Below are 25,432 nucleotides of genomic sequence, written 5' to 3' on the forward strand. Positions count from 1 at the left end.
TTTGCAATATGTGCAGGTGGGATCTGCTGCCCACCCACCAGGCTGTGTTCTCCACATGTGCTGGAGGTGTGAGAGGCACCAGCACTGCCTGTCAGCTCTGCTACAGATAGGAAAACATTGCACTTTGTAGCTTAAACCATGTAGTTTTAAACCAGTTCTTTTTACACAGCTTATGCCTCTGTGTGTGTATTAGGTGGACTCTGATTATTGACATGCTTTGGCTTTGCTAGCAGCTTTTTGCTGATGGGAGTGGAGCTGTTTGCCTCCTAAGTAAGATATGTCCTGTTAGTGCTTCTATACTGCTTCTGCTCGGGTGGGCAAGAGACACATCTGAGGTGAGGCACTTCACTGCTCAGCAGTTTGACAGGCACAGAGAACAGCACATGCAAAGCTCTGCCTGGAAGTCTGGAAAGTGGAATAAACAAGTGCTCAAAGAAAATAATCTAATTCTTCCCGCACACTTGCAGAGAAGTATTTGCCAGGCTGCTGTGTGCACTGGGATGGAAGACCTGGAGAAGTGGGTGAGGGTGGATGCTTTTCCTGGCACTGCAGCCAGGCTGCTCTTTGCCTTGCAAGGCTGAGCTTGTGACAGACAAAGCGTGTGCTGGGGACAGACAGCAGGATGGGTCAGATCTGCAGACACACTGGTAAGCAACATGGTTTTCAGTGAAGGTTTTGGGTATCAGTGGCAGAGTCAGAAAGACCTGGGATTGTGCAGCTTCTGACATAATGGGTGGGGATGCCTGCCAAACCACAGCTCTGACTGGGGAGGAAATGGGGGAAAGCTTGCACAGAAGGAACAGGATGGAAAGAAGCCTGCACCAGGGAACAGCGGGATGTGGAAACCACAGTGTCTGTGGTGAGTGCAGTACTTTAAGTGCAAAACCGTAATGACTTGTGTGTGTGCAGAGCTGGGAGAAACTGGCCAAGGGGTAGAATTTGACATTGTAATTGAGGCATTCACAAGTGCTTGAGGACCACTTCTGATCACAAGCAAGCAGCACTTCTGCTTTGTGTCTCAGATGAGGGATGAACTTCCAAATGTGATGACACTAGGATACATACTGGGAGTTGTGCTGATGAAACACTATCACTGATGAGCTCAGCAAATATGCTGATCTTGAATTATGAGTCCCTGTGAGAGCAAAAGCCACAGTGTACTCTCCCTATTGGCAATCACTGAGCAGGATCTGTTTCTCCCCTGCACTTGCTTTCTCCTCCCTGCCCCCATGAGCTTGGAAAGCTGCAGTGTGTGACCATTTGAGCATATGCCAATCTCTTCAAAGATTCTCCATAATCCCCTACGCTAATCCTCCTGGAAGAGGAAGGATGCTTGTAGGCAGCACTTGCAGATCCACACCCAGAATATTAAGCTTGTTATAACACCTGGCCTGTCCTTGCATCTGCTGACTCATTTCCAAGGAAATTGTTGTGCATAAGTTCCTCCTTTGAAATGTTGCTTCAGGTAAAAGTAATATTGTTTCACATATGAGAAGAAATGGCAGCATCCAGGGACAGCTATCATTATTTACTGCACTAATAGTGCTGATCATGAGAGGCCACATTTTTGAAAGTGACCTCTAAGGCTGCACAACCCTGCAGTTACAGCAAAAGTAGGTGGTTTGATCCATGTGTCCAAACACTGACCATCAGCCTCATGCCAAGGATTCACTGGGGCCCCCAGAGAGGAGATGAAGCTCCCTAGATCAGTGCCAAATGAGGTACAATTAAGACATGCCCACATGATAAATGCAGGGGGAACTGTAGCACCAGCTGAAACATGCAGTTGGCACAGGACTTCTGTGTTCTCTAAAGCTTCCCGAGTAGTGCAAGTGCAGAGAGCGTGGCAAGGTCTGTGCTGTTTCAGCTCCCTTGTGTGGCATTTCAAGCAGGCATCAATCAGAAATCAATAGCATGCTTTTAAAAGAAAAGCACAGGCTCTTCTGTGCTTCCTGGCAAAAAACACAAGGAGCCCTCTGCTGGAAGGATCTCCACATCTGTGGCAAGCAGGGCACTGGCACAGCTAAGCAAAAGAAGGGGCTGAATTACCTGCCAGAGACTGCCACTTTTCCACAGTCATGGCCACATTTCAGTTTAGCCAGTTTCCTTCTCAGAGTATTTGTGACAAAAAGTATGGAAGAGGCTTTTGTTCTTCACAGGGATTATGTTTAATCACAACAGGTGTTAATGAAAAATTATTAAATAAATAATGATGCCCACTAGACCATTAACAACCAAGGAGGAAAAGGCAAGGGAGAAACCTGGGCTCCAGGCAGGTGGCAGGTATTAGCTTGTTGGAAAGCTCACAGCAAGGGAAGGGCAGAGAAGGGAGCAGGCAAAGAATCCAGGGTTGCAGGGCAGAAACTGTGAAGGGCTTAAAAATAAAAACCCATGAAGGCTTCAAAATACATGTTAAAACTTGAGTGTACAAGAGGGCATTGGATTTACTTCTGGTTGTTTAACAGTGAACTCCCAGCTCCATCAAGTGAGAACACCATGCTTTATCTTGAAAGATAAGAATGATACCAGCCTGATTAAACTGATCTATATCTGATTAATCCATGAGAGATCACAGAGAGATATAGAGAGAAGAATCAATAAGGAATTAATAGATGCTAGAGTTGCTGCCGGTAAATCAATTTGGAGTTGTCCAGTGCACTGCAGTTCATAAAATACACCACAGGCTGTAATTGTGAGCTGGACTAAGTTACAAAGGAATAAACATCCACGAGCTAAGGAATTACAGCAGGCTCTGAGTGCTACACAGCTGAAGCAAAAAACCAGCTGCACTCCCCCAGCAAAGAAAGCAGTGAGGTCTGAGCATTCTCTGATTACTCTAGTTGCCATCAGCACCTGTACTGCTCGACACTGGACTTTGGATGAGCTGGAAGGCAAGAAAATGAGAACTTGGACAGCAAAAGATGAAAATTAAATTCTTGTCAGTGGTCTGGTAAAGGCAATTTTGGAAAATATGCCTATGGCATAAACGATACTTCTATAAATTGATTCATATGTGCTAGAGAAGCTCACCTCATGTCCCTGTAGATAAAAAAGCTGGTTCAGCTGAATTGAGGCTACAGATTTTGAATGTGGCATCTTTGCTGAAGTCTAAGGTAGAAGAGAGTAAAACCAACAGTGACCAAAAAAGAATGAAATGCAGCGTGGACCGTGGCCTGAGACCTTTTGACCCGTCTAGTAGAGAGGGCGGCCAACAGCCCCACTGCAGCGGGGGGTGTCAGTCCCGGTGGCAGGGCCCCAGGGCTGGCAGCTTCAGGCACCCCTCGGCGGCGCAGGCCTCGGGCTGTGCCTGCGGGACGAGGTCTTGGGGGAGAGATGCGAATCAAGACGAAGAGTGAGAGTTGGACACTTCCTGGGGTCCAAACAGGTTTAATGCCCGGGGGCAACCAGCAGGGAGTGACCAGGAAAGGTGGTAGAGCATGAGGATGTAAAGGGAAGTGGGAACCAAAGGAGGGTTGGAACCAAATCACGAGAGGTTGGGGGATGAACTGAACATGACAGACTTGAAAGGAGAACCAATGGATACATAGTATAGGAGGGGCCCAGGACCACAGCCAATCACGTCTCCTACTGAGGGGAACATTCTGGAAAACTGGGGGGGGTGGGGAGTGATTGACTGGGCCCAAGGAGGAGAGAAAACTATACATATTTGGAAATGGAGGGAGGGGAAATTATATAACATAGGGAAAACCATGGCAACTACATAATAGACAGAAACTGAGGCGGGGCAAACTGGGAGGACAGAACCATCACAACAAAATGGGGGAGAAACAGAACATCCCAACAAAACACACTACAACAATGAAATTTAAGTGTCTGAAATTCAAGTGTGCTTCATCTTCACCAAATCTCTCTCATTTTTGCAGAGTGACACTGTTGCTACCAGCCTGGATATCACAACTCCTTCCCTGGAGAAGATGAGGCTGACATGCATGCTCCAGCGGCAACGGAGAAGAGGTGGCAACAGCCAGAGTTGAGGTGAGTTGAGCCAGCTCTGAGGTGAGTACAGTCAATCTCAGCACCAGGATGGGACCCCCAACCTTCCTGTCCAACACCCCCTGCTCCTCCAAGCCAAGGGGTGAGTGTTAAGGAAGCAGCTGCAGTTTAAACTGCCCTAGGGATCTGCATGGCATATGTCCTGGGAGAGTCATTCCCTGCTGCAGGATAGACTGTGGTCTGCCAGGTGCTGGCTGCCTACTCCATATCCTTCACAAAGATGCACAGATCTTGTTGTAGATTTGCCAAGCACGTTGGGCTGGAACCAGCAAAAATCTGTCACAGTTGGAGGTCAGGAGCTGTCTTTTCTATCTCCCAGGCCTGCATGGGCTGTCTGGGCCCACAAGCCAGGCTGCTTCCATTTTGGCTTTTGGGTAGTCCCATGAGGTTTCTGTTCATCCTACAGCTTGTTTTGCCTGGCTCCATGGCCCTTTTCCCATCCAGGAATGTGCATGCCGAATGTGGTAAGGATTGAGAAAACTGTTACAAAGCTTGTTTTATTTCTCTTTACCCAAAGCATGTTTTAAAAAATTAATAAATTGAGCTTTCATATTTTTCCCTTGTTTCTAGGGGTAACAGTGAACACAATCAAACTGTTAAGTAGTGCTTTGAATCTAAGGAATAGAAAGAATGCTAAACATGAAAAATGTCTTTCTTTCATGTTAGAGAAAAATTTAGTATACTTCTAAATAAATACCTGGCTGCAGAAAGTCTGCAAGGTTCTTTTAGTAGTGGAGGAAAAATCTAACACAAGCCATGGGATGCTCCTCCCTGTGTCAGCTGTGTGGGGAAGAGGTTTGCTGCTCAGGAGGAGCCTCCCACTCCTCCTGCATATCCATTAGGAAGGTTTGGACCTTAAGAGCAGTGTGATTTCAGTGTGGTTTCAACCTGGCACTCTTGGAGGTACCAAGTGACTTTGTTGGCTTGGGATCATTCAACCTAGGTTAAGCTTTGTGCCCCAGGGTATGATCCTAAACTAGGTGGTTCCTGATGTGCCAACAGCTGGAGTATCTAGCAGTATAAATTCAATCTAAAGGAAAGCACAAGGTGGTACATTTAAGGAGTTCTCCAGAAGCACTGTATGGTTTTTATGTTGGCTTCATGTATGCACCAATTCCCAGTTGTACTTTCTGCTTGTCCAGCAGTTTAGGACTGTTCTGCTGCACTGTGAGGATATTTGGGGATGATTTCCACAGAGCCTTTCTCCATAGATCAGTGCTGTCCAGAAAGAGCGCCTACAAAAGCACCACACTCCTTGCCATGAATTGCAGCTCTGCAAAGGCGCTGCACCATCCTCAAGCACCCCTGCTGCAGCATCCTGCAGTGAGGCAGCATTCCTGCCTGGGGAAACGCAGCTGTGCACTTTCCTCTCTTCTTCTCAGAAGGGACCATGAGACTGAGAGTGTTAAGCTTACATTATTAACCACGTGTTAATGTTTGATGACAAAGTCACAGCACTGTTGGGCAGCAGCAGCACAGTGCTGGGTGCAGGAGAAGAGGGTGTGCCACAGACTGGAGACAACAGCTGGGGAAGAGTTTTAGCTGAAAGACTGTGACAATCCCACTCTGTGCTTGATGGGAAGCCAACCTAAGTGTGATTGTGCCTGGAAGAAAAAGTGGTGCTATGAACTTTTGTAAGCTGATGATCTTTTTCTCCCATCCAGTCAGTTTGCTCCTGGAAAGTCTGTAGCCACAATTGTACCATGATAACAGGAACTGGGGTTTTTTAGAGGAAAAGAAGCCCCTAAAATAATTTTGAATCATTCAAAATATTGTTGTTTAACTGAACAAAACATCTACCCCAATTACTACCAATTTAATTTATAAACAAACAAAATCAATTTTTTGTTTAATTTTTAGTCATAAAACAAATCTGTGTGGATACTTTGTTGAATTTGACTTTCATAATTTTGAATAATTTTTTTTTTCCAGTGAAGATGGTCAAAACAGTTTTGCACAGCTTTTCTCAGTCCTCTTTTGATAAAATGTGTTAATGCTAGCGAGTGTACTGCAGCACAGCATGGATGAAAATGCAAGTGCAGCTGGGAAGAGTCTTCACAACAAGTATTCTGTATCATGTGATGTCAAAGATCCCCAGGCAAATGTAGTTAGAGGCACCAAATCTCTCAGAGGGCTAAAATCCCAGCTGAGTCTCAAATTCGCTGTGCAGGGAAGGGCTGTAATCTGCTAACGAAAAGCAGATGTACAGAAGTCATTCTGGCAGCTGCATCTGTCATGCTGCCTCTCCCCCACCCTGCCTTGATAGACCCACTGTTCCATCCAGTCGTGTGCTTTCCAGAGACAGCAGATAGGCAAGCACAGATGTCAATCATGTGAAATCTATCCCTTAACGTAGTCCTTCTTTCCTCATCCTGCCTTACAGTCTGATTGAGCCCTATTGCTCCCTCAACCCCTCAGCGAAATGCTCTCAGAATTAAGGCCAAGTACTGGGCAGGACCCTGGGGTATCCCTGTGCAGCCATGCAGCTGCTCCCGCACTGACAACACCCCTGTGCTCCACAGGGACACAAACCCATCCTGGTTCTGCCCTGCATATCCTGCTGCTTGGGGATTCTCTCACGGTCCCGTGGCAGTGGCCTGCTGGAGGGCCTGCTGTCATCTCACACCACATTCCTCATGTTCTGTGAAAAACGCGTATTTTATGATTGGCTTTTCGCAAATATTAAATGAATATTAAATGTGTTGTGTTAGAAAGTAATGCTGTATTAATTCTCTTAAGTAGTGTGTTAAATATAGTTTTAGGTTATAAAAAAATGTTAAAATAGAAACTATGCTATGTAGGATACTTTTTTTTAAAGAATGGACTTGAAGCAAGGTAGCAGCCACAGAACACCTAAATCTTTCAGAGAAAAAGAATTTATTGCCCTCTTATCAGAAGAAACAAACTTCTTCCCGCCTCGAAGGTGCTGTCAGGATTCAGAGGAAGAAGTTGATGATGACCAGACAGAATCCTGTATTTGAATGGAATTTTTATGCATCATGTATGAGGTGTATGAATATGCAACAGGCTGTTGTTTTTAAGGGTTGATCCTTTGTTAATGGGTGTCCTTGCTCGTGCTGCCCAGAAAAAGGTACCCGGACATCCGTAACTCTTTGTCTTTATTGTCTCATATTGTCCTAATTCAAATTGTCCAAATTATTATTACTCTAGTTGTATTACTATGTTTATAACCATTTTATTACTATTAAACTTTTAAAATTAAAAAAAAAAAAAAAAAAAAAAAAAACAAAACCAAGTGATTGGCGTTTTTGGCGCTTTTCACATGTTCCAAGAGAGAATCGGGCCTCAGGGCCTGGATGGCGACAGGGGGGCTGATGTTCCTCCTGCCCCGTCACGGTCACGGGAGCGCTTTGGCGGCTCTGGGGGCCCAGGCGAGGAGCCCTCATGAGGCGGGCGGGCACCCCGGCTTGTGCAGGGAAGGCGAAGCCCGCTGTCCCCTGGGGCAGGGCGGGGGTGTTCCCGCGGCCTCCCGCCGGCAGGCGGCGCCCGCGGCCCTGAGGCACCGCGGCATTCCCAATGCTTGCTCCTGTCTCGCCAGGCAGTCAGCTGGGAGTGACCCGCACGCCGCTGCCTTGCCGAGCGCCGGAACTTCGCGCTGTTTACACATTTCAGCAAGCAGGGGCGTTAGCAGTCATTGGTTGCAAATTACGTAACTTTTGTGTTCATTGCTACTCAATCCCCATCTGCTGGCTGTGTCTCTTGCTGCTCATGCTAATCAGTCCGTGGCGCCGTCCTGCTCTCCATCTGAGCCTGGGGTCCGTTCTGAGTGGCCAGTGAGTCGGAGGTCGCGGATCGCCCACTGCCGGGATTACAGTCCCCAATCACTGCTCAGCCACCTCACTCTGCTCCTGGTGCCTCTCGTCCGGACAGCCCATCCGACTTGGGATTGTCTTCCCTACTCCCTAAAATTCTAACTGTGAAAAACGCCAATCACTTGTTTTTAAATTTTTAAAAGTTTAATAGTAATAAAATAGTTATAAAAATAGTAATACAATTAGAATAATAATAATTTGGACAATTTGAGTTAGGACAATATGAGACAATAAAGACAAAGAGTTACGGATGTCTGGGTACCTTTTTCTGGGCAGCATGAGCCCGAAAAAGGACACCCATTAACAAAGGATTAACCCTTAAAAACAACAGCCTGTTGCATATTCATACATGATGCATAAATTCAATTCAAACACAGGATTCTGTCTGGTCATCGCCAACTTCTTCCTCTGAATCCTCACAGCGCCTTCGAGGCGGGAAGAAGTTTGTTTCTTCTGATAAGAGGGCAATAAATTCTTTTTCTCTGAAAGATTTGGGTGTCCTGTGGCTGCTATCTCGCTGCAAGTCTTTTCTTTAAAATGTATCCTACATAGCATAGTTCCTATTTTAACATTTTTTTATAACCTAAAACTATATTTAACACACTACTTAAGAGAATGAATGCAGCATTACTTTCTAACACAACACACATAGTATTCATTTTAATACTTGCGAAAAGCCAATCATAAAATATGCATTTTTAACACTAACCAAGCATCCGATGCTGACAATGCAACTGATTAATCGTAACTGACCAGCTACCGGACACTAATTTTAAAAAATAAAAGGCAAAGCTTGACTCAGACCCCTCCGCACCCCCTGCAGACCGGGTGCCGCCCCTCGGAGGCGGGAGCGCCCTCAGCGAAGGCGGTGCCGGGGCCGCCCCTCTCGGTCACGGGGCTGCGCGGCGCGGCCATGGCGGCGCCCGTTGCAGCGATGGCGGCTCGCAGCGCCGTGTGGCTCGGCGGGGACCCGGTGAGGCGGCGGGGGGCTGCGCGGGGCAGGGCGGCGGGGCCGGCGGGCCGGGGCTGACCCACCCGTGTCCCCTCGCAGGTGGAGTGGGTGCTGTGCCCCTACGACGTCCATCACCGTGTCCCCCGCGCGTCGCTGGAGAGGCACGCGGCGTCCTGCCGGCTCCGCAGGATGGGATACTCCGCCGAGGAGGAGGTGGGAGCGCGGCTCGGGAAGCGGGCTCGGCAATGGGGCTGCTGCCCTGGGCTGCCAGCGCCGCTCGGCGGCGCCGGGCCGGGCCTTGACCGAGCCCTTTGGTCCCGCAGGCCGAGATGTACGACTCCAGCTTTTTCTACGGAAACCTGAAGGTTCCCAGCATCGCCATGGGTAAGCGGCAGCGGCGGCACACGCGGCTGGGCTGAGGAGTGCAGGGGATGAGGGGCCGTGGGGAGATCCCGGGGAAGGACAGAGATGTGGGACTAAGGAGGCCGGGTCCTCACGGTAGCTGTAAACTCCCCAAGACCTCCTGAAAGTCTTGACTGTTTCAATCAGTACGTTAGTTTTCTCAAATTGTAATTTGAAATTTGCCTTAATTTACCGTTGTTATGCTTGTATCACTGTGTAATTCTACTCTGTATTACTTTTATATTTTTGTCTTAAAATCCAAGGAGGATCTGTTTTGTCCTCTTAGGAGTTTCTTCCTGTGTTCTCAGTCCTCACTCTTGCATCAAATGCAGAAAATGTATTAAAATGAATGCTTAGAAGGTGGGGAGATTGTCTGTAGAATTTAGAGATAAAGCAGTGGTACAGAGAGCAATATACATACATTTCTTTTTCCGTATCCTTGTAACCCCAGAAATACATTTTTTTCCTTAATTTTCTCCCCTCATTTCAAATACATAGTAGATGAAAATTACATTTTTAGTTCAAATGAACAAAACTATGATGTTTTGTACCATACCGTAAGTGTCATAATAGAGGTTGAGGAATGACGAGTAACTCAAGTACTCGAGAACTTGATGTAAAAGTGTTATGATTTTATTTTCTTCTCTGCCTGCAGATAAAGATCTACAGTTTCACATTGTTAAGCAGGCTAGAGCCCAAAGTGTGAAGGAAGGTGCAGGCTACAGTGAAGGTAAGGAGCAAGCAGATACTGATGTGATTTCACCAGCCTCCTGTGGAGAGCTGCCCTTGTCTCCCTCCTTGCTGCTTCCTTCATTCCACTGAGAACTGCTGTGAGGAATTTCACTTCATTTATTTTTAATATCCCTTCCCCTGCACGTCTTGGAGCAAGATTAGGTTCTACACTTGGGGCAACTAGATGAGAGACTTTGAGTTTGTTGTGCTCATATCTCTTACTGCCTTCAGGACTGAATCAACCAAGCAACAAGCTGGTTACTATGTTGGACTGTTTCAAGACTGAACTAAGAAGTTGTATAAGAACTATGCTGGCACATTTGCAAATGTGATGTTGTCCTTTGTCACTGCTCCAGGCTCACTAATTCCTTTACATTTCATTTTTCACTGGGTTTTGTGACCAGACAGGGGACCAGGCTAGGATGGAGTCTTTGAAGGTTCAGATTTAGATCAAGCAGAAAAATAGGGCTCCCTGTGGAATCTGTTGAGATTTAGTGTATGGTTGAGAAATTACTGCAACACCTGAAGGAACACTTGCTCTCTGTAGACATTGGTTTGTTAAACATATATAGGCAGAAGGAAAAGTAACACTGAAACTTTTCTGACAGTGAAATACAGCAGCTCTTGCTTGGACAGCTTTTCATGGTTTCTTTGTTTCTCTGGCATAGCAAATAGAGGCTTAATGGACAGTTTCTTGGAAAGGGGAAGTCCTGGGATGAGCACTGTGCTTTGAGCATGGCAGGTGCATTTCCTCTGAAGGGACGTGGGAACTCATAAATTTGACACAACCACATCCAAGTAGAGAAGCAGCAGATAAACCCTTTGTGGAGTGGTTCATTGCAAAGGTGCACCAGTGAGCCACTAGATGCCAGTGTTCACTGCCCAGACTGCCCAGCAAGCTTGCCTTTCCCTGAGGATAACACTAAAACTGGATCGGTGGTTCTCATTGTGACAGCTTGGCATGTTGTGAGATTTGTAAAGGCTTTGGCAACAGAAACAAAAGAAAAATAATTTTTTCATTGTAAATTTCCTTTTGAGTCACTGTCTCAAAGGAAGAGATTTTCTTTCTTGGTTTTCTTTTTTCAATTCCAACCATATTTATAATAGTAGCAAGTATATTGTTGAAAAGAAAAACTCGTCTTAATCACAAGTTGTGTAATTCCTCTAAAATCACAAGCATGTAATTATCAGTGCATTTTTATGGACTTCTTAGACACTGGAAGAACACTGCATTTTAAAAAGAGACTTCTAGTTTTTGTGTTTAAATTTATTCGTTCATGTTAGAACAGTTCTGATTTAGGTTCCAAGTACAGTAATGCTGAAATCTCGTATTTTAGGTTTGTTTGTAGAGTTACTGTGGTTTCTCTTCCTCTTTTTTGGTGTCTTTAGTGATAGCAGGATGTGAAAGATTGCCCAGCTTCCATTAAGAGCTGAATAATCTGGAGAAGCTCTAGGTTTGCTGTTGTTGCATACATCCTTCTTATGTGTTGGCTCTGCTGTCTGCCTGGAGATGGGTGGGATTGTGTTGGAGGAGGCAGGATTATGGAGGTCAGATCAGTGGTTGCAGGAAAACTGAAAGTTTTTGACTCAAATGGTGTTCTGCTGGCAATGTCCTAGAGGATTGCATCCTGTATCTCTGTGGAAATCACTTAACTGCTGTTGCAGAGAATTGAGAATGGATTAATTTGTTTGGAAGCAAATATGTTTTAACTGGGGGATGGGAAAGAAGAGTGTTCAGGCAGCGTGCTTGTTTCCATAGCTTTAAGTCAGTTATCTGATCTGGAGCACTTTGAAAGTTCCTTTGTAGTCCTTTTAGCTATAAATTCCTGTGTCAGTCTCTTATAAAAGCTCTGTAGAGAAGGTGGCAGTGTGAGTGAGACTGATTTTCACAGTGCTTGGTTATCTAGTCTCCTAGAACTTTTCATTCCTGTTGGCAGAACAGGTATTGTGCAGCTAGCACTTTATGTAACGTTTTAGGAATAAGATAAACCCACAACATAGAGCTGCAGCCTCTCTTGACTTAGCTCATAAGCCAAGAGCTGAAACTCATGGGAAATTACAGAGGTTGCTTTCATCTAATCTAGTATGATTTCTTTGTGGCAAATGAAAACTGTATCTGTGTAAGCAATCAAGAGGGGTTTGACAGCCTGAGGGGGGCTTGGGAGGGATCTTTGAGCAGTTTTCATCTTCTCAAATTAAGAAGGTTGAAACTTCTTACAGATACATAGGGGAAGGATGAAAACAGCCTGGGAGATACTGCATTGTTTGTTTGTTGAGCTTCTTGCTATTTTCCTGCATAATTATGCTACTTTACAAGTAACAGCTCTCTGTCCAACCTCCAGGTTCTTACTCATTACTGCCCATAGAAGTTCCTCAAAACCACAAGCGTTTCACCTGTGACCTGACCCAAGCTGACCGCCTTGCCCTTTACGATTACGTTGTTGAGGAGACAAAGAAACAGAGGTCCAGATCCCAGATTACGGAAAATGACAGTGATCTCTTTGTGGATTTAGCAGCAAAAATCACCCAAGGTTTGAAGAATGATCTGTTGTTGAATTTATGGCTCAGAACTTTCACTTTGTCCAGTTACATGAGTTTTGTTGGTAGCCAAACAGAATTGATTGTGGGTTTTTTCGTTTTTTTTTTTTTTTTTTTTTTTTTTTTTTGTGGAGGAGAGCATACTGTTCTTAAGAGCTACAACAAAGATCTGGGATCACGAAATGCTAGTTTGTTGTCCTTTATGATGTTTACCTTCTTGGAAAAGTGCTCTGCCCTTTGCACATGTATTATGGGTATCTCAGTGGATGGATCTTCTGTCTTTGCTGCAGCTGTCTCCAGGTTGCCTAATGTTGCCACTGTGCTGTGCAGCCTGGAACAGTTATTTGCTGTAAGACGTGATGAGATTAAAGATTGCTTAACAGTAAAAGCTGAACAGGAGAGGTTGGGAGTCATCCAGGTGGAGCTCTTGAGCAAACATACTTTGGTGTTGTTCTGGAACCTCTCATCCCCGTTGAGTCATGCCAGTTTGTAACTTCCAAGTGCAGCAAAAGCATCTGTGTCACCCTGCAGGCCCTGCTGTGCCTAGGAGGTGTGACAGTGCTTGGCATCTATGCAGGTAACTTTTTTACAGAATCTGGCTTTCTCATTCTGTGTCTTAGCGTAATACTGGCTTTGAAAACATTATTTGTATTTAGAAGGCATTTGACCAAATCACAAGCCTATATATTGGTGTGGATCACAGTTTGGAGACCGAGATCACATAACAGCATTTGCTTGGTGGCTTTTTACTTGTGTGTAAGCAGCCAGCAAGAAGGTTGGAGGAGGAAGCTTGAGATAAATTCACCATAGTTACTAAGTACAGGAGGAACTTGAGAAAGAGCACAATTATTTTATGTTTCTGAACGTACGAGGCCTGCACACCTGCAGGTGCTAACATCCTGCTAATGACCATTTGTTTTACTCCCAATTTTTTGCTAGATGATAGTCAGAAAGGTCCAAAGTCCCATCTTGAAATTCTGGCTGAAATGCGAGATTACAAAAGGCGGCGGCAGTCATACAGAGCTAAGAATGTTCACATAACAAAGAAGTCCTACACTGAGGTGAGATGGGAAAAAAAGCTTTTTTGCACAAAAGTGTTTATTATATATCAGCGTACATATGCTTTCAAAGACAAATAATGGGTCTTTCTCTGCTTCTTGTATTCTGCTTTGTTATTGTTGCAAACTGTAGAGGAATGTTTTTGGTTTGTTGCAGCAAGTTACAAATAATGAACATTCCTAACTGCTAAAGTTTGAATGCGAAAATGCCAGCAAGATATAGCTCACTATCATAAAATGGTGCTATTTAAATGTATGCTGAAACATTTTTCTGCAAATAAGACTTTCTATTCAAACATCTGATGTACAGGGTTTGGGGGAGATTTTTGTGAGGTTAGGTTTTTTTTTGAGATGTTTACAGTTTGTTTAGTGCTAGTTCAGGCACTACCATGAGATGTTTGTTTTTAATATATCTTAATCTGCAGGTGATTCGGGATGTGATTGGTGTGCATATGGAAGAACTCAGCAATCAGTGGCAGGAGGAGAATAGGTTGGATAATTCAGAGATATGTGAAGGAGGGAAGTCAAAGTCTTCAGGAAGGTATGCCACAGCTGACAGCTTCTTCAGGCACGAAGCAGATTGTAATTTTATCTTACCACCTTCTTCTAATAGCACATATCAACATTATTTGAGTCATATGCACGGTTTATTTTATACTAATTCTATTAAGTCTTGCTTGAGAAACTCTGCCTGCATGGAGGATGGAGAAAAATTAATAAGTATCTTTCTTTCAGAGGTAAGTAGGTTAGTTGCACGTAATTCAGCTGAACAGTGAGTTTCTGGTGGAGCTGGGGGATGAATAGTGCTCCCTCTGTGCCCAAATGTGTATATATCTTGTAGCTGGGCACAGAAGGACACTTGGAAATACAAGTACACAATTTCTTACCCTTCCCTACCACATGACATGTGCTAGATATATTACACCTCAGAGTAAAAGTTTCCATAACATAGTAAATATGGGGAGGCTTTACAGTTCTTATCCCTGCAAATGCTGCTGTGCTAAATGGGATGGTGTTGTAGCTATACATATTTCTGCTGTGTCAAGCAGCACTGCACACCCTTCCACATGTTTGTCACTGAAGTAAACATGGAGTCATGACCTAGTGATTGCTTATTTGTGCCTCTTCAGGTCTTTGAGAGGAGAATGTTTTTGGAATACACTAGAAAGTGACAGCATTAAAATGAAGATGAATGGGTGGCAGAGCACTGGAACAGTCTGCCCAGGGAGATCCTGGAGTCTCCCTGTCTAGAGAAATTCAAAACCCACCTGAACAGGTTCCTGTGTAACCTGCTCTAGGTGACCCTGCCTTGGCAAGGGGAGTGGATTAGAAGATCTCCAGAGGTCCCTTCCAACCCTAACAATTCTGTGATTCTGTCAGATCACGACTTAGGTTCTCCAGCTGTAGGTTGCAGCTTAAGGCAGGTGCTTGAAGAGTTAAAAGATTTGAAGCAAAACAGAGTGAACCCCTTCTACTGTCTCCTGTTTGACAAGCAGAGGTGTTAAGGAGCAGTGCTCATAGGAAATAACTGGGTTAGAGTGCTGAGATATGCACGTGGACATTGGGCCTCTTTTGGGAGGTATTGCATTTCTTAGAGAGAAAGGCTTTGTAAAAGATATGTCTTCTGTCTTACATCAGTAGTATGTCACTATATTACAAAACTGGTACTGGAAGCAGTGACTGTGAAACTGTTTTTATTGATGAAAGTCACTTAAGTTTACTTTCAGAAGGGAGGACAGGCGGTCAGCTTCGGCGGACTCGCGGCAGTCAGGGGGAAGCAGCAAGGACACGGAGTGCACGAGACACAGGAGAGACACCAGCAGGAGTCCCAGTAAACGGAGGAGGAGTCGCGAGAGAGGCAAAGACAGAGACTCTCGGAGAAAAAGAGAGAGGTGAGCAGAACACCTCTACTTCTCAATCAGGCAGCTGTAGCTGTTTTCTATGAGAACTTCATGCAGAGGTTGAGAATGTCTCATCCAGTTAAAAAGCTAGGCCAGCCTCATGTGCAGTATGACAAGTCAGTGGTATGAGGCTACTAATATTAAACAACATACTGTGAGATCACAAACTGTGATCCAGACTTCAGAATTTACTGGCACATCTGACAGGTGGCACTTTCTGTAGCATGCTTGCAGGGTTGCAACAGTACTGTAACAGGCTGTTGATTTTTCTCCTTGATCAGTATGGTTAAAGGGACAGCATGTTTCTCATCCACAACTAAGTGCCTGTCATGTCTAATGATGATTTCTGCTCTAGTTGGCTCTAGACCTTAATAAATAGTATTATTAACCTTTCCACATTAGATGCTTCAAAACAATGCTATTGCTCTTTGGTACATCTGGATATACAATTTAGCAAAAGAAAATAAATCTAGGCCACAGCTTGTAATACCATCAACAAAGTTGATATTTACATCTGCAGGAGCACAGGTGTGTGGGACCTGTGTTTGAGCAGACATGATAGGGACTGTTGTGCAGAAGAAATGCTGCCTTGCCCCTTGTGTGTGGGTAAATGCATTACATAACTGCAGGGATGGCAATGATGGCTTGTCTCAAAGCTGGCTTCATTACACTGTGATGCCATTCATCCTAAACTAATTGCCACTCTGGCACTGCATGACAAGGCTTGATTAAAGCAGCATGGAAAATAAACTGTCTAAGAGCAGTTTACTTTCTCTCCTTAGAGGACTACATTTAATTAGAGCTTTCCATTTTCCAAGTTTTTTTTCTCTTCAGACTTTCATGCTGAGCCTAACAGCCCCACACAATGTTTATGTTTTTGTTTCAGGGATGAAGACAAGTATTACAACCATAAAAGAAGAAAGTAGGAACAACAACCTGATGATTTTGTTTGTCAGCTGTTCAAAACATAACTTCCACAAGAACTATTGTTACTACTGTTTTGCCCAAGACAGTAAAGGTATGCACATAATATTGGTGTTGCATCACACCTGTGCTGCTTGGAGACGAAAAAGTGCTACAGTTTGTCAGGATGGAAGCAGTGTATTTCAGATAATGTGTAAATCTGTAACATTTATACATCTGTTAATAAATTATATTGATCTGTCATGTATTTGAGTTATTCTGACTAGGCTGAAGAATAAAATTTATGAGAGGCTGTACTTACTAGCCTTCCTGGCCTGTAAGTAGTGGATATAGAACAGCGCTAATCCCTGGAGTCCAGATCAGTTACAAACAGGGAAGGCATGAAGAGAGCTCCCTCTCCTACCTGACACTGTTACCTCTAGGTGACATTGCCTACTTACAGCATCTGTCAGAGGGTAGATTTCAGAGTTCTCCAACAGGATAAAACATCTTCAACTGCAGCTGGTGTTAAATGGACAATAACACAAAAGTTAGTGTTCCCAAGCTCATGCACAAAGAAAATTCAGAACAATATAATCTGGCAAAGGTGATGAGAATGTAGCTCTCCACAGAAGCTGGGGGGAGGTACCAAGGACACTTGAGTATTGCTGAGTACCATATTCAAACAGTGGGTGCATTTCCTTCCAGCACTAACTAGGAAGACTTCCCACACTGTGAACTAACATACATGTGTTTGTGATAGAGGTTGCTGAAACAGACTTTAAACATGCAGGTAGATATTAAGGATGTACTGTTCTGTTAATTCCTCACACAATTACTTCAGCAAGGTCAGTCACCATCAGCCAAGCTTCTTGCCTCAACAAAGTAAACAACCACAAGAGAACAAGATCCATCTTTCCTAAAATACTTCTGTTTATTCAATGTGCCAAGAAAGGGCACTTCATGTTGCTCCTGGTTGTGGCCTTCTCAGTCAAAGGGAATCTTTCCAGTTTTACTGTAGCCTCTAGTATCCTCTTTCATATCTCAGTTGTTTCTGCAATTAAGTGTGACTATCTGTCAGTAAATATTTGGTCTAGTTTTGATGGATTTAGACTTCTATACCTGTTACAGCAGTTTAACCAAACAACTCTGTGTAAGGTATTCCTCACCTGTGTGATAAATGCAGTAGCTTTACCTGTCAGAAAAAAAAATATATTTTAAAACATCCTTATTTAGACAAGTTTATCCAAAAATGAAAAAGAGTATTTAAGATCTAAAAGGCTTCTAATTAGAGGGAAAACAATATGGAACCACTGCAGTCCTTGCATTGGTTTTGTCTACCAGCTCAGCCACAGTTCTCATTAAGTTCTTTCAGTAGGGCCTGGTAAAACAGTTTAAATAGAGCATGTCCTGGCAGACAAGCTGTATTTGTACCAGAGTCAAAATGAAGTGAGAGCTACCAGAAGCATAATGAGAAATGCTCCAGTTACATCTGCCCTGGCTTAACTCAATTCCATGTTTTACTTAATCAGCTATCAAGTGTAGGTAGGAAGCTCGGTAACAAAACAACTTTTGCTCAATTCAGTATCAGCAGATGAGTGAAGGGGTTACTCCCTAGGGGTGGCCATCAGTATCTGAGAGGCTGGAGAACAATATAACCATGTATTATTCAATCAACATCCCCTGAAGGGCCATCTCAAAAGCATGACAAAGAAAAGGAAATGCTAGAGAAGAGGATCATGTTGTTCTGAAATGTGCAAATTATGGTACTTTGAACACAAATTACTTTCTTGAACTTATTTATTCCTTCTTTTATTTTTCTTCTCACCTCATGCTGAAGAGTAGGGTTGGTAAGGTTGATCAATAAAATATGAAGGAGTATGGCAGGAAGTGTCTGATCAGCACCATGCCAGAGTGTTTGTCCCTGGAAAGGAATAAACCAAAATTTTTAAATGGCACTTTCACATCGTAAATCTAGTGTGTTGGTAAAGATACAATTTAGGCCTATATGAAATGCAATAAAAAGGGGATTTATGATCTGTTAAATCAAAAAAACAGCCCAGAAAATGCTGCTGGTTCCAGAAGCGGGACTATGCAGATGTTACAAGCCTGTATATAATAGCTTCCTATAGGGAAAATTATACCACCCTGCAAAGACTTCAATATTTCACAGAAAGATAGATAAATAACAATTTATCTTTTAACAGTGTAAATGCTGAAGTTGACAAAAAATAACTCTGTATATTTTTGATACAATCTTGGTCATCATGGCTATGCCCAAAAGAAAATGTACTATTCACCTGAAATTAAAGGCTTACGGAGAACCCAGAGGCAACTGATACATTAAAATTCCTTGCACAGATTTTTTACTTACGCTTTTTCTTTAATTTCCTCGAGGAATGCATTAGTCTCTGTCTCTGATATCTCTCCATCAATACTGGCCAAATACAAATAAAGGAACGAGAATGTTTCGAAGGGAATTCGAGCTGCTCCACCTTCTGGGTCTCTTGTTAGGATCTCACAGGCCTGCTTCATTGAACTCAGTAAGGACTGCAGGGTTCCAGCAAGAAATGAAAGGAAAAGTATCAGAGCCATGAACATCCTTGCATATCATGGCAAAATCCACACTGTAAGCCATTAAAAGGGAGGGTAAATGAGATGGAGGCGTTATCATCATTGCCTAGCTTTAAACCCCAAATTTACTGTCTAGTGCAGGCCCAAGGATGGAAACAATAATGTATTTCTAGTAGAGGCAGGAGTAAAAAATACCAGAATCTTGTGATGGTTAAAGATTGCATAGGGTAATCTGAGCTCTCTCTCCATTAGGGCCGAATTGCTCTGTTCTGCTACGGTAAAAGCTCCAACATCACTGTATCTAGTAAAAGATCTTTTTGTGTGTGTTTACTACCTCAATGGCTCCAAATGAATTCTCAGCAGCAGTTAATATAGATAAGTTTACAACCCCCAGAAAATAAATACAGGTTTGGTAATTTTATTATGATATTATATTACATCATTTTTAGATTATATTTTGGCTGATATTTACTGTTTCCCCTATCTCTATGCAAGTTCCATTTTAATCAATAGTAGAAAAAGCACTGAGGCAAAGGCATTTAAAGAATATTTCAGTTTAGTCAAAGGTCAATAACATCCAAGTTACCTTTACAAAACATGCTTCAAATCATTAGTTCAAAATATACTTTGAAAAAATACTTCCTTTAATATGGTGTTGACAATCCAGTGCCCTATGCATGCTGAGCTATATTGGGAAAAGTGTTGAAAATTTCAGCATTGAGTTTCATTCAAAGACTGATTGGATGCCATTGAAGAAACAAACAAGTAAAACCACCATGCACCAAATATGCACCATATATATCCAAAATATAAAAGCACAAAACCAAACCCACACAGGCTTTCTTCCACCTAAGTCTTAATATTTTTCACTGCAACTTTTTCAAAATTTACTCTTACATTTTCATTAACAAGCAAGCGACATCTATGTAAAAAGAAAGTATTTCCTAACAGTAGAATAGCAATACTTAAAATAAATAAAATATCTGTTTAAGATCTAGAACACAGGCCAAAGAAGTGTCATCGTATAATCCCTTACCAGTTTTACTGTATCTTCTCCCCTGGAAGATTTTCAGGGAAAAGAGAAGCAGCTGACCCTATGATGGCCAACTCTACATTTTGCATTTGGCTGCCGCTCTACTGTCCTTTCTGGTCCTGCCACCCCAAACTGCCACGGTCTCTCTCACAACACAGCAAAGTTATTCACATCCATTTTGCCAACTTTGAAAGACAATTTAACAGGCTACCTGTGTGGTCATTTCTCCTTTTGTAAAGGCTTTTGTAAAAATGTATTGATGCTTTACAAAAAGGATACTTCAGACTGGTGCTCTTAAGAAGTTTGTATTTGTCTACTCTTGTATCTCAACCATGACCCTGTCTGACTGTGAACACAATTTACAGCTCCAGGAAATGAATGTAAATTTCTCATGTATGTCTTTCTCTCTGGTTCAGGAAACTGAGATCTAGGTTTCATTATGTAGTACTGAAATCAAACCGTTCACTTACTATCCAAAAGGATGGTGAGATGGTGAAATTTAGTCTGTCTAGCTCCATCAGAATGATGTTCTTGTGACTCCATTTTTAGTTTTGGTTTATTTGGGGTTTTTTTGCAGGAGAGAGGGGTTGTTGTCTTTTAGATAAGTAATGTTGCTGTTACTATTTTTAAATTAAGAGAAGAGCCTGAATGACAAGATCATTTTGGGAGGAAGACTAGAATCAAGAAATGCGAATTTGAAATAAAGACAGACAGATGGAAAGACAGATGGATAGACACACAGACAGACAATTGCACAGTTGCACTGCCAGGCCAGGCTAACATTCAGGCCTTCCAGATATTGCAACATTCACAAAAAATTATTTCACATATATTTTCTTTTTAGTACCTCTTCTTCCCTACTGTAGAAATCATTAGAAATATTATACTTTATAAGAACATCAGCTTAATGCATTTTATAATCTTTCATTCTGTTGAAATGCTCTGCTGAGATTTTATTACTGACATTAAAAGAACTAAGTGAAGCTGTAGTAACATTAAATGCTGCTGAGAAAATTTAATTGGTTACACAATCAATTAAAAATTGTTTCTTTAATTTCTCCCTTCAGTTCTCCTTCATGGACATTTACACTGATGCCATCAGCATCATTCCTGCATCATCCTCTCTCACACAGGACAAGCACCCGGCAGACACACTTGCTCTTCCACTGAGGACTTAGCCATCCTTCTGGTTAAGTTCCCCAGACCAAAATCTGATTCACAAGGGAAGTAAACACTCAAGCCACTTTACCAGCTGCTGCAAAAGCAATCACCATTCCCCAAATCCCTCTGCACTAATTGTTCTATGGTCTATCTTGCATATGGATCCTAGGCAACCCCTTGTGTTTGGATATGAGGGCTGCTGCTGTGAACGTACCCCACCAAGCACGCTGCACCCAAGTGCCAGAAACTTCATCCATTCCACCTCCTCGCCAAAACTGTCCAACTGCAGGATAGCTTCCAGCTGCTCCTCTGGCAAGCCCAAATGCTTCCATTTTTCCCTCAGTTCTGCAATGGCCACCATGCCTTTGGAAGAGAGCTTTGAACAAAATCATGGTACCACTATAAGAACTCCAAAAACCAGAACAAATTTAAGAACACAGTGTCTCCCCAAAATACTTCAAATACTTGACAGTCTCTCTCCCCAGCCATCCCCAACACATCAGCATTCCTCAATAGCATTGTGCATTTGATAAAGAACAGCTTGTACCTGTTTGTGCAAGACCTTAAGGAGTCCTGGGGTCAAACCAGCATCTTTTTTCTCTGTTGCTAATGGCATTTCGAGCCTCTCCTTCACAGGAAGGGGTTCACCTTTAGATAAGGCTGAAAAATACCTAAATGAATGGAAAGAGCAACACACCTTAATGCCCATGGCCATTACAAACTGCACAGAAGTAAATTCTCTTACAGTTCAGTGTAAGAGTCTGCAGGCTCGCCCACAGGAGCAGCAGCACCGGGTAAGTTGTCTACATGCACAACTCCCATATTCCTGTGCCCAAAACCCACAATCTTTAGACTTTACTTGCCCCTTTTCATGACACTCTAATAATTCTTAAGGCATTTAACTTATTTTGTGCATGCTATATTCAGTTCTTTTGGTTGATGAACCTGAGGACCTATCTGTTTAACACTCCCCTCATGCACTACCCAAAATTTACATCTGTATATTCACATTGCCACTCAGCATTTCTGTTCACTCTAAAGTAAAATTTAAGAGTAGAGCATAAAGGGCATTGGATGCACATCCTTTTAATTATAAGGCTGTCAACCTTAAGAACTGCCTCTGCCTTAACTGGCCAGCAAACTGAATTATGCAAGGAAAACTCAGTTTTTATTCAGGTGCATCTAATTAACAAGTTTCTCCACCTGTTCTGCCTCATCTGCCTTGGTCATCCCTGTCCATGTCCAGGCTATCCCATGCTGTGCAAACACCTGCTAAAATACAGCAGGCAGCACTCCAGAACTGAATTAGTGTGACTACAGAAACAGATGCACAGTATGCATGCACAGATAACACCCGGGCTATTTTTCAGCCAGATCCAGTTCCTCATCTGATGATTCACAGGCACCAGCACTACAGCAGCAGCAGCAGCACGTGCGAAGCCACAGCTTTGCTCTGCATTGCATGGCTCCCAGGGACGGATCTTGCTCTGCCAGGTCGGGAGCATGCTCCAGAGAGAGGGGCTGCGACGGGAGCAGCATGAGGATCACAGCAGCCGCGCTGCTGCAGTGCTCAGGCAGAGCTCGGGGCTGCCCCTGCTCCCGCAGCCCCAGCAGGCTCCAGCTACACAGGCAGCCGCACCTCACCTCCATCACATTCCTAAGAAACGCCACACCATTTCAAGGTGGTCCTGCTGGCTTTGTCCAACACTGCAGCGGTAACAATTCAGCTTCAGATTATTTTCTTTCTAACAGACAAGCCGGACTCCAGCCTGGCTGTGTTAACAACCTCCCCTCCCTCACACGGTACAGATGTTTTCCAATCCCCCCAGCTGAGAACATCTCACAGATACCTTGCAAGAGCTTGCCCACACAAACCATAGGGCAGGAAAAAATTATAGTGAGCAGTTGAGGTAAAAGAAACAAACTGTTAAAGGAGAAACATTTAAACATCTAAATCAACTTTATAGAAAGAGATTTATTATGCCGATTATCGCTCTAAAGGTGCAATTTTTCAGGTACTTTTCCCAGAAAGAAAGAAAGAAGAGAAACCTAACCAGGCTTAAGAATTAGAAAGCTAATGTCTATTTTTTCCTTTAAATTCCAAGAACTGAATCTCAGATGAGAAAAGAAAAACCAAACCAAACCAAAAGGAAAAAGAGTTGGTCTTTCAGATAGAAGAACTAATAACAAAAATTAAATTAAGGTGCATTTTTCTGTATGGAAATCCAGTTATTTCAGAAGTAAGCCAGCCCTAAACCTCAAGGAAACAGAAAAGAAATAAAATAAATAAAAATTTTTAAAGGCTTACATGCTGCATTAGTACACAGAAGTGTATATGCAATGTATATGCTGATGCAATATTCAAAGCTGTGTCCACTATACAATAAAGAGGAGAGTGAGGTTTTGAGGGTCCATATGTAGAGCTCTCTGTTGTTAGGTGAACACCATACTTACGCAGCTGCCCACTGCAAAACATCAAAAGGCTGAGTCCTGATAGCAGCTTTAGTAAATTGCTTCAGAATATCGGGTAGCTCCGGGGGGATTTTGATCTGCTGAGCACAGAACATGGTTTCTGGAAGAGGCATGGTGTCCAGTCACAAGGACCTGAAAGAAATAAAACAGCAGTTCACAGATGCAGAAAGTGAATGAAAAGCTGTGTGTGCACATGGGAGTGAATAGTGCCTGTCCCCAGATTTTCTCCTGTCCTACTTGACAGCTAGGGTTTCTGGGGTGCTGACAGACTTCAAAGGGTAAATAGACAAAGCCCTGTGTGGCTCTAGGCTCTAAAAAACTTTATGGCTACACCAAGTACAGCGCATCAGCTTGGGCACCAATCACAGATGGGTGACAACTACTGCTTTAACGGGTGACTTCAGATAGTTTTAAACTGATTTTTCTCCTCAAACCTACCACAAAGAAAATTTGTAAAATGGGCAGTTGAGACAAGTCACACCACACATGCCAACATGAAAGGTATCTACATTGACAAGTCACTACTGCATGCCAAGGAAAATCTTGGCATTTTTGTACAGATACCAGAATACGCAGATGAGCAAGTCTGTACTGTGTTTATGTATTCAAAAATGCTGTGGCAAAAAGTTACTAATTTGTGCTCATGACAGACTTTACTTCAAACAATTACAGTGACAAACAAAACATTCACGTGCGCTGCAAGCACATATCCCACTTGGCTCATACAGCTCTACAGGTGTGTCTGTCTCATTCAGGATTTAAATCATTTGTTGCAAGGAATCCTGTTCCCCAGGGTCCAAAAGAAGGGACAGAGATAGGCTATTGTATGGTTCTTGTCCCATAGCAATGGAGCACATTTGGTGGAAACTCTTCTCATCATTTCCAGGACAAACTATGGCATGCTTAATTTGATTTAGCAACAAGAACCTAAGATGGTTAGTTGTTTGCAGAAAGGAGGAGCAGTAAAAGCAACAGCATTAAGAAAGTAATCAGGAATCATGTAACAGAATCCTCTATCCCTTTGGACCTTTTAAAGATAAGAGTACCTGGCAGGTGGCTTTCTCACACTAATTTTCCTGTAGCGGAAAAGAAAAAAATTAAAAGTCAGAGATAGAGCAATGGAACTGCTGTGGCTCAAGGCTCCTTTGAGGATCAAGCCATACTTAGAGCTTTATTTATGGAGAAATGCAGACAGGGTACAGCATCTTCATCACTCCAATGCAGGCAATTTGCATCAGAAACAGACTTCAAAGTGCACATTTAATTACCACATTGGTCACACACTTTCAGTAATGATTCAAAAACACAGCTCTAGCCAAGGAACAGAAGCTGAAGGCAAAAAAGCGGAGGATTTCAGGATAACAGAAGAACTCTGAGGAAGGAAAACAGCTGGGTATGCATGTACCCTTGGGAAGTAATCAAATAAAAGAATTAAAATTAAAATAATAAAAAAAAAATGTATTGCAAGAGCTGCTTTTCTACAGTAAGCCATTAAGAAGGGCAGAAGTGGCCAGAGACTTCTTGGAGGTCACCTGGTCTGAACCCCTGCACAACCTACGAGCAGGATGCCAAAGATCCATGTCCAGGTGTGTTCCAAGAATCTCCAAGGATGGAGACTCCACACTCCCCTGGGCAACCTGTGCCAGTGCCTGGTCTCCCTCACAGGGAAAGAAGGTTTCTTGCTGTCCAGAGGGAACCTCCTGCACATATATACACACCTAATGGTCAAAGAAAAGCACAGCTAGGTCAGGCAGCCTCTGCACCCCTTCACCATGGGTTACTCCCGCTACAGACAAAGATCAGCTCACTACTTTCACTTCCCTCTAGTTAGCTCTAATTTTCTACTTTTTTCCTTCCGC

At 43.2% G+C, this 25,432-nt stretch overlaps 2 protein-coding genes across 5 annotated transcripts; one reads left to right on the forward strand and one right to left on the reverse strand.

Annotated features, from left to right (window-relative positions):
• The first annotated feature begins 8,703 nt into the window (after positions 1-8,703).
• Positions 8,704-16,717, forward strand: SNRNP48 (small nuclear ribonucleoprotein U11/U12 subunit 48). 3 transcript variants are annotated; one of them, XM_058815291.1, is made up of 9 exons: positions 8,704-8,820; positions 8,899-9,012; positions 9,123-9,183; positions 9,857-9,931; positions 12,276-12,464; positions 13,411-13,532; positions 13,955-14,070; positions 15,246-15,421; positions 16,317-16,717. In XM_058815291.1, the coding sequence occupies exons 1-9, from the start codon at positions 8,761-8,763 to the stop codon at positions 16,604-16,606; spliced, it is 1,203 nt and encodes a 400-aa protein (XP_058671274.1). In that variant the 5' UTR covers positions 8,704-8,760; the 3' UTR covers positions 16,607-16,717. The 3 variants fall into 3 exon arrangements, with proteins under 3 accessions (XP_058671274.1, XP_058671284.1, XP_058671292.1); XM_058815301.1 differs by having other exon boundaries at positions 15,257-15,421; positions 16,317-16,590; XM_058815309.1 differs by having other exon boundaries at positions 15,260-15,421; positions 16,317-16,590.
• Positions 16,718-16,794: 77 nt separating this feature from the next.
• On the reverse strand, positions 16,795-24,663 carry ROPN1L (rhophilin associated tail protein 1 like). 2 transcript variants are annotated; one of them, XM_058817387.1, is made up of 7 exons: positions 24,620-24,663; positions 23,556-23,705; positions 21,649-21,772; positions 21,316-21,477; positions 18,708-18,883; positions 18,162-18,257; positions 16,795-16,855 (listed from the first exon to the last, which is right to left on the reverse strand). In XM_058817387.1, exons 2-6 carry the CDS (start codon positions 23,684-23,686, stop codon positions 18,194-18,196), a joined length of 657 nt encoding a protein of 218 aa, XP_058673370.1. In that variant the 5' UTR covers positions 23,687-23,705; positions 24,620-24,663; the 3' UTR covers positions 16,795-16,855; positions 18,162-18,193. The 2 variants fall into 2 exon arrangements, with proteins under 2 accessions (XP_058673370.1, XP_058673363.1); XM_058817380.1 differs by lacking the exon at positions 16,795-16,855 and adding an exon at positions 17,272-17,528.
• Positions 24,664-25,432: the final 769 nt, after the last annotated feature.

This window comes from Ammospiza caudacuta, chromosome 1, assembly GCF_027887145.1.
Source record: "Ammospiza caudacuta isolate bAmmCau1 chromosome 1, bAmmCau1.pri, whole genome shotgun sequence".
Lineage (NCBI taxonomy): Eukaryota > Metazoa > Chordata > Aves > Passeriformes > Passerellidae > Ammospiza > Ammospiza caudacuta.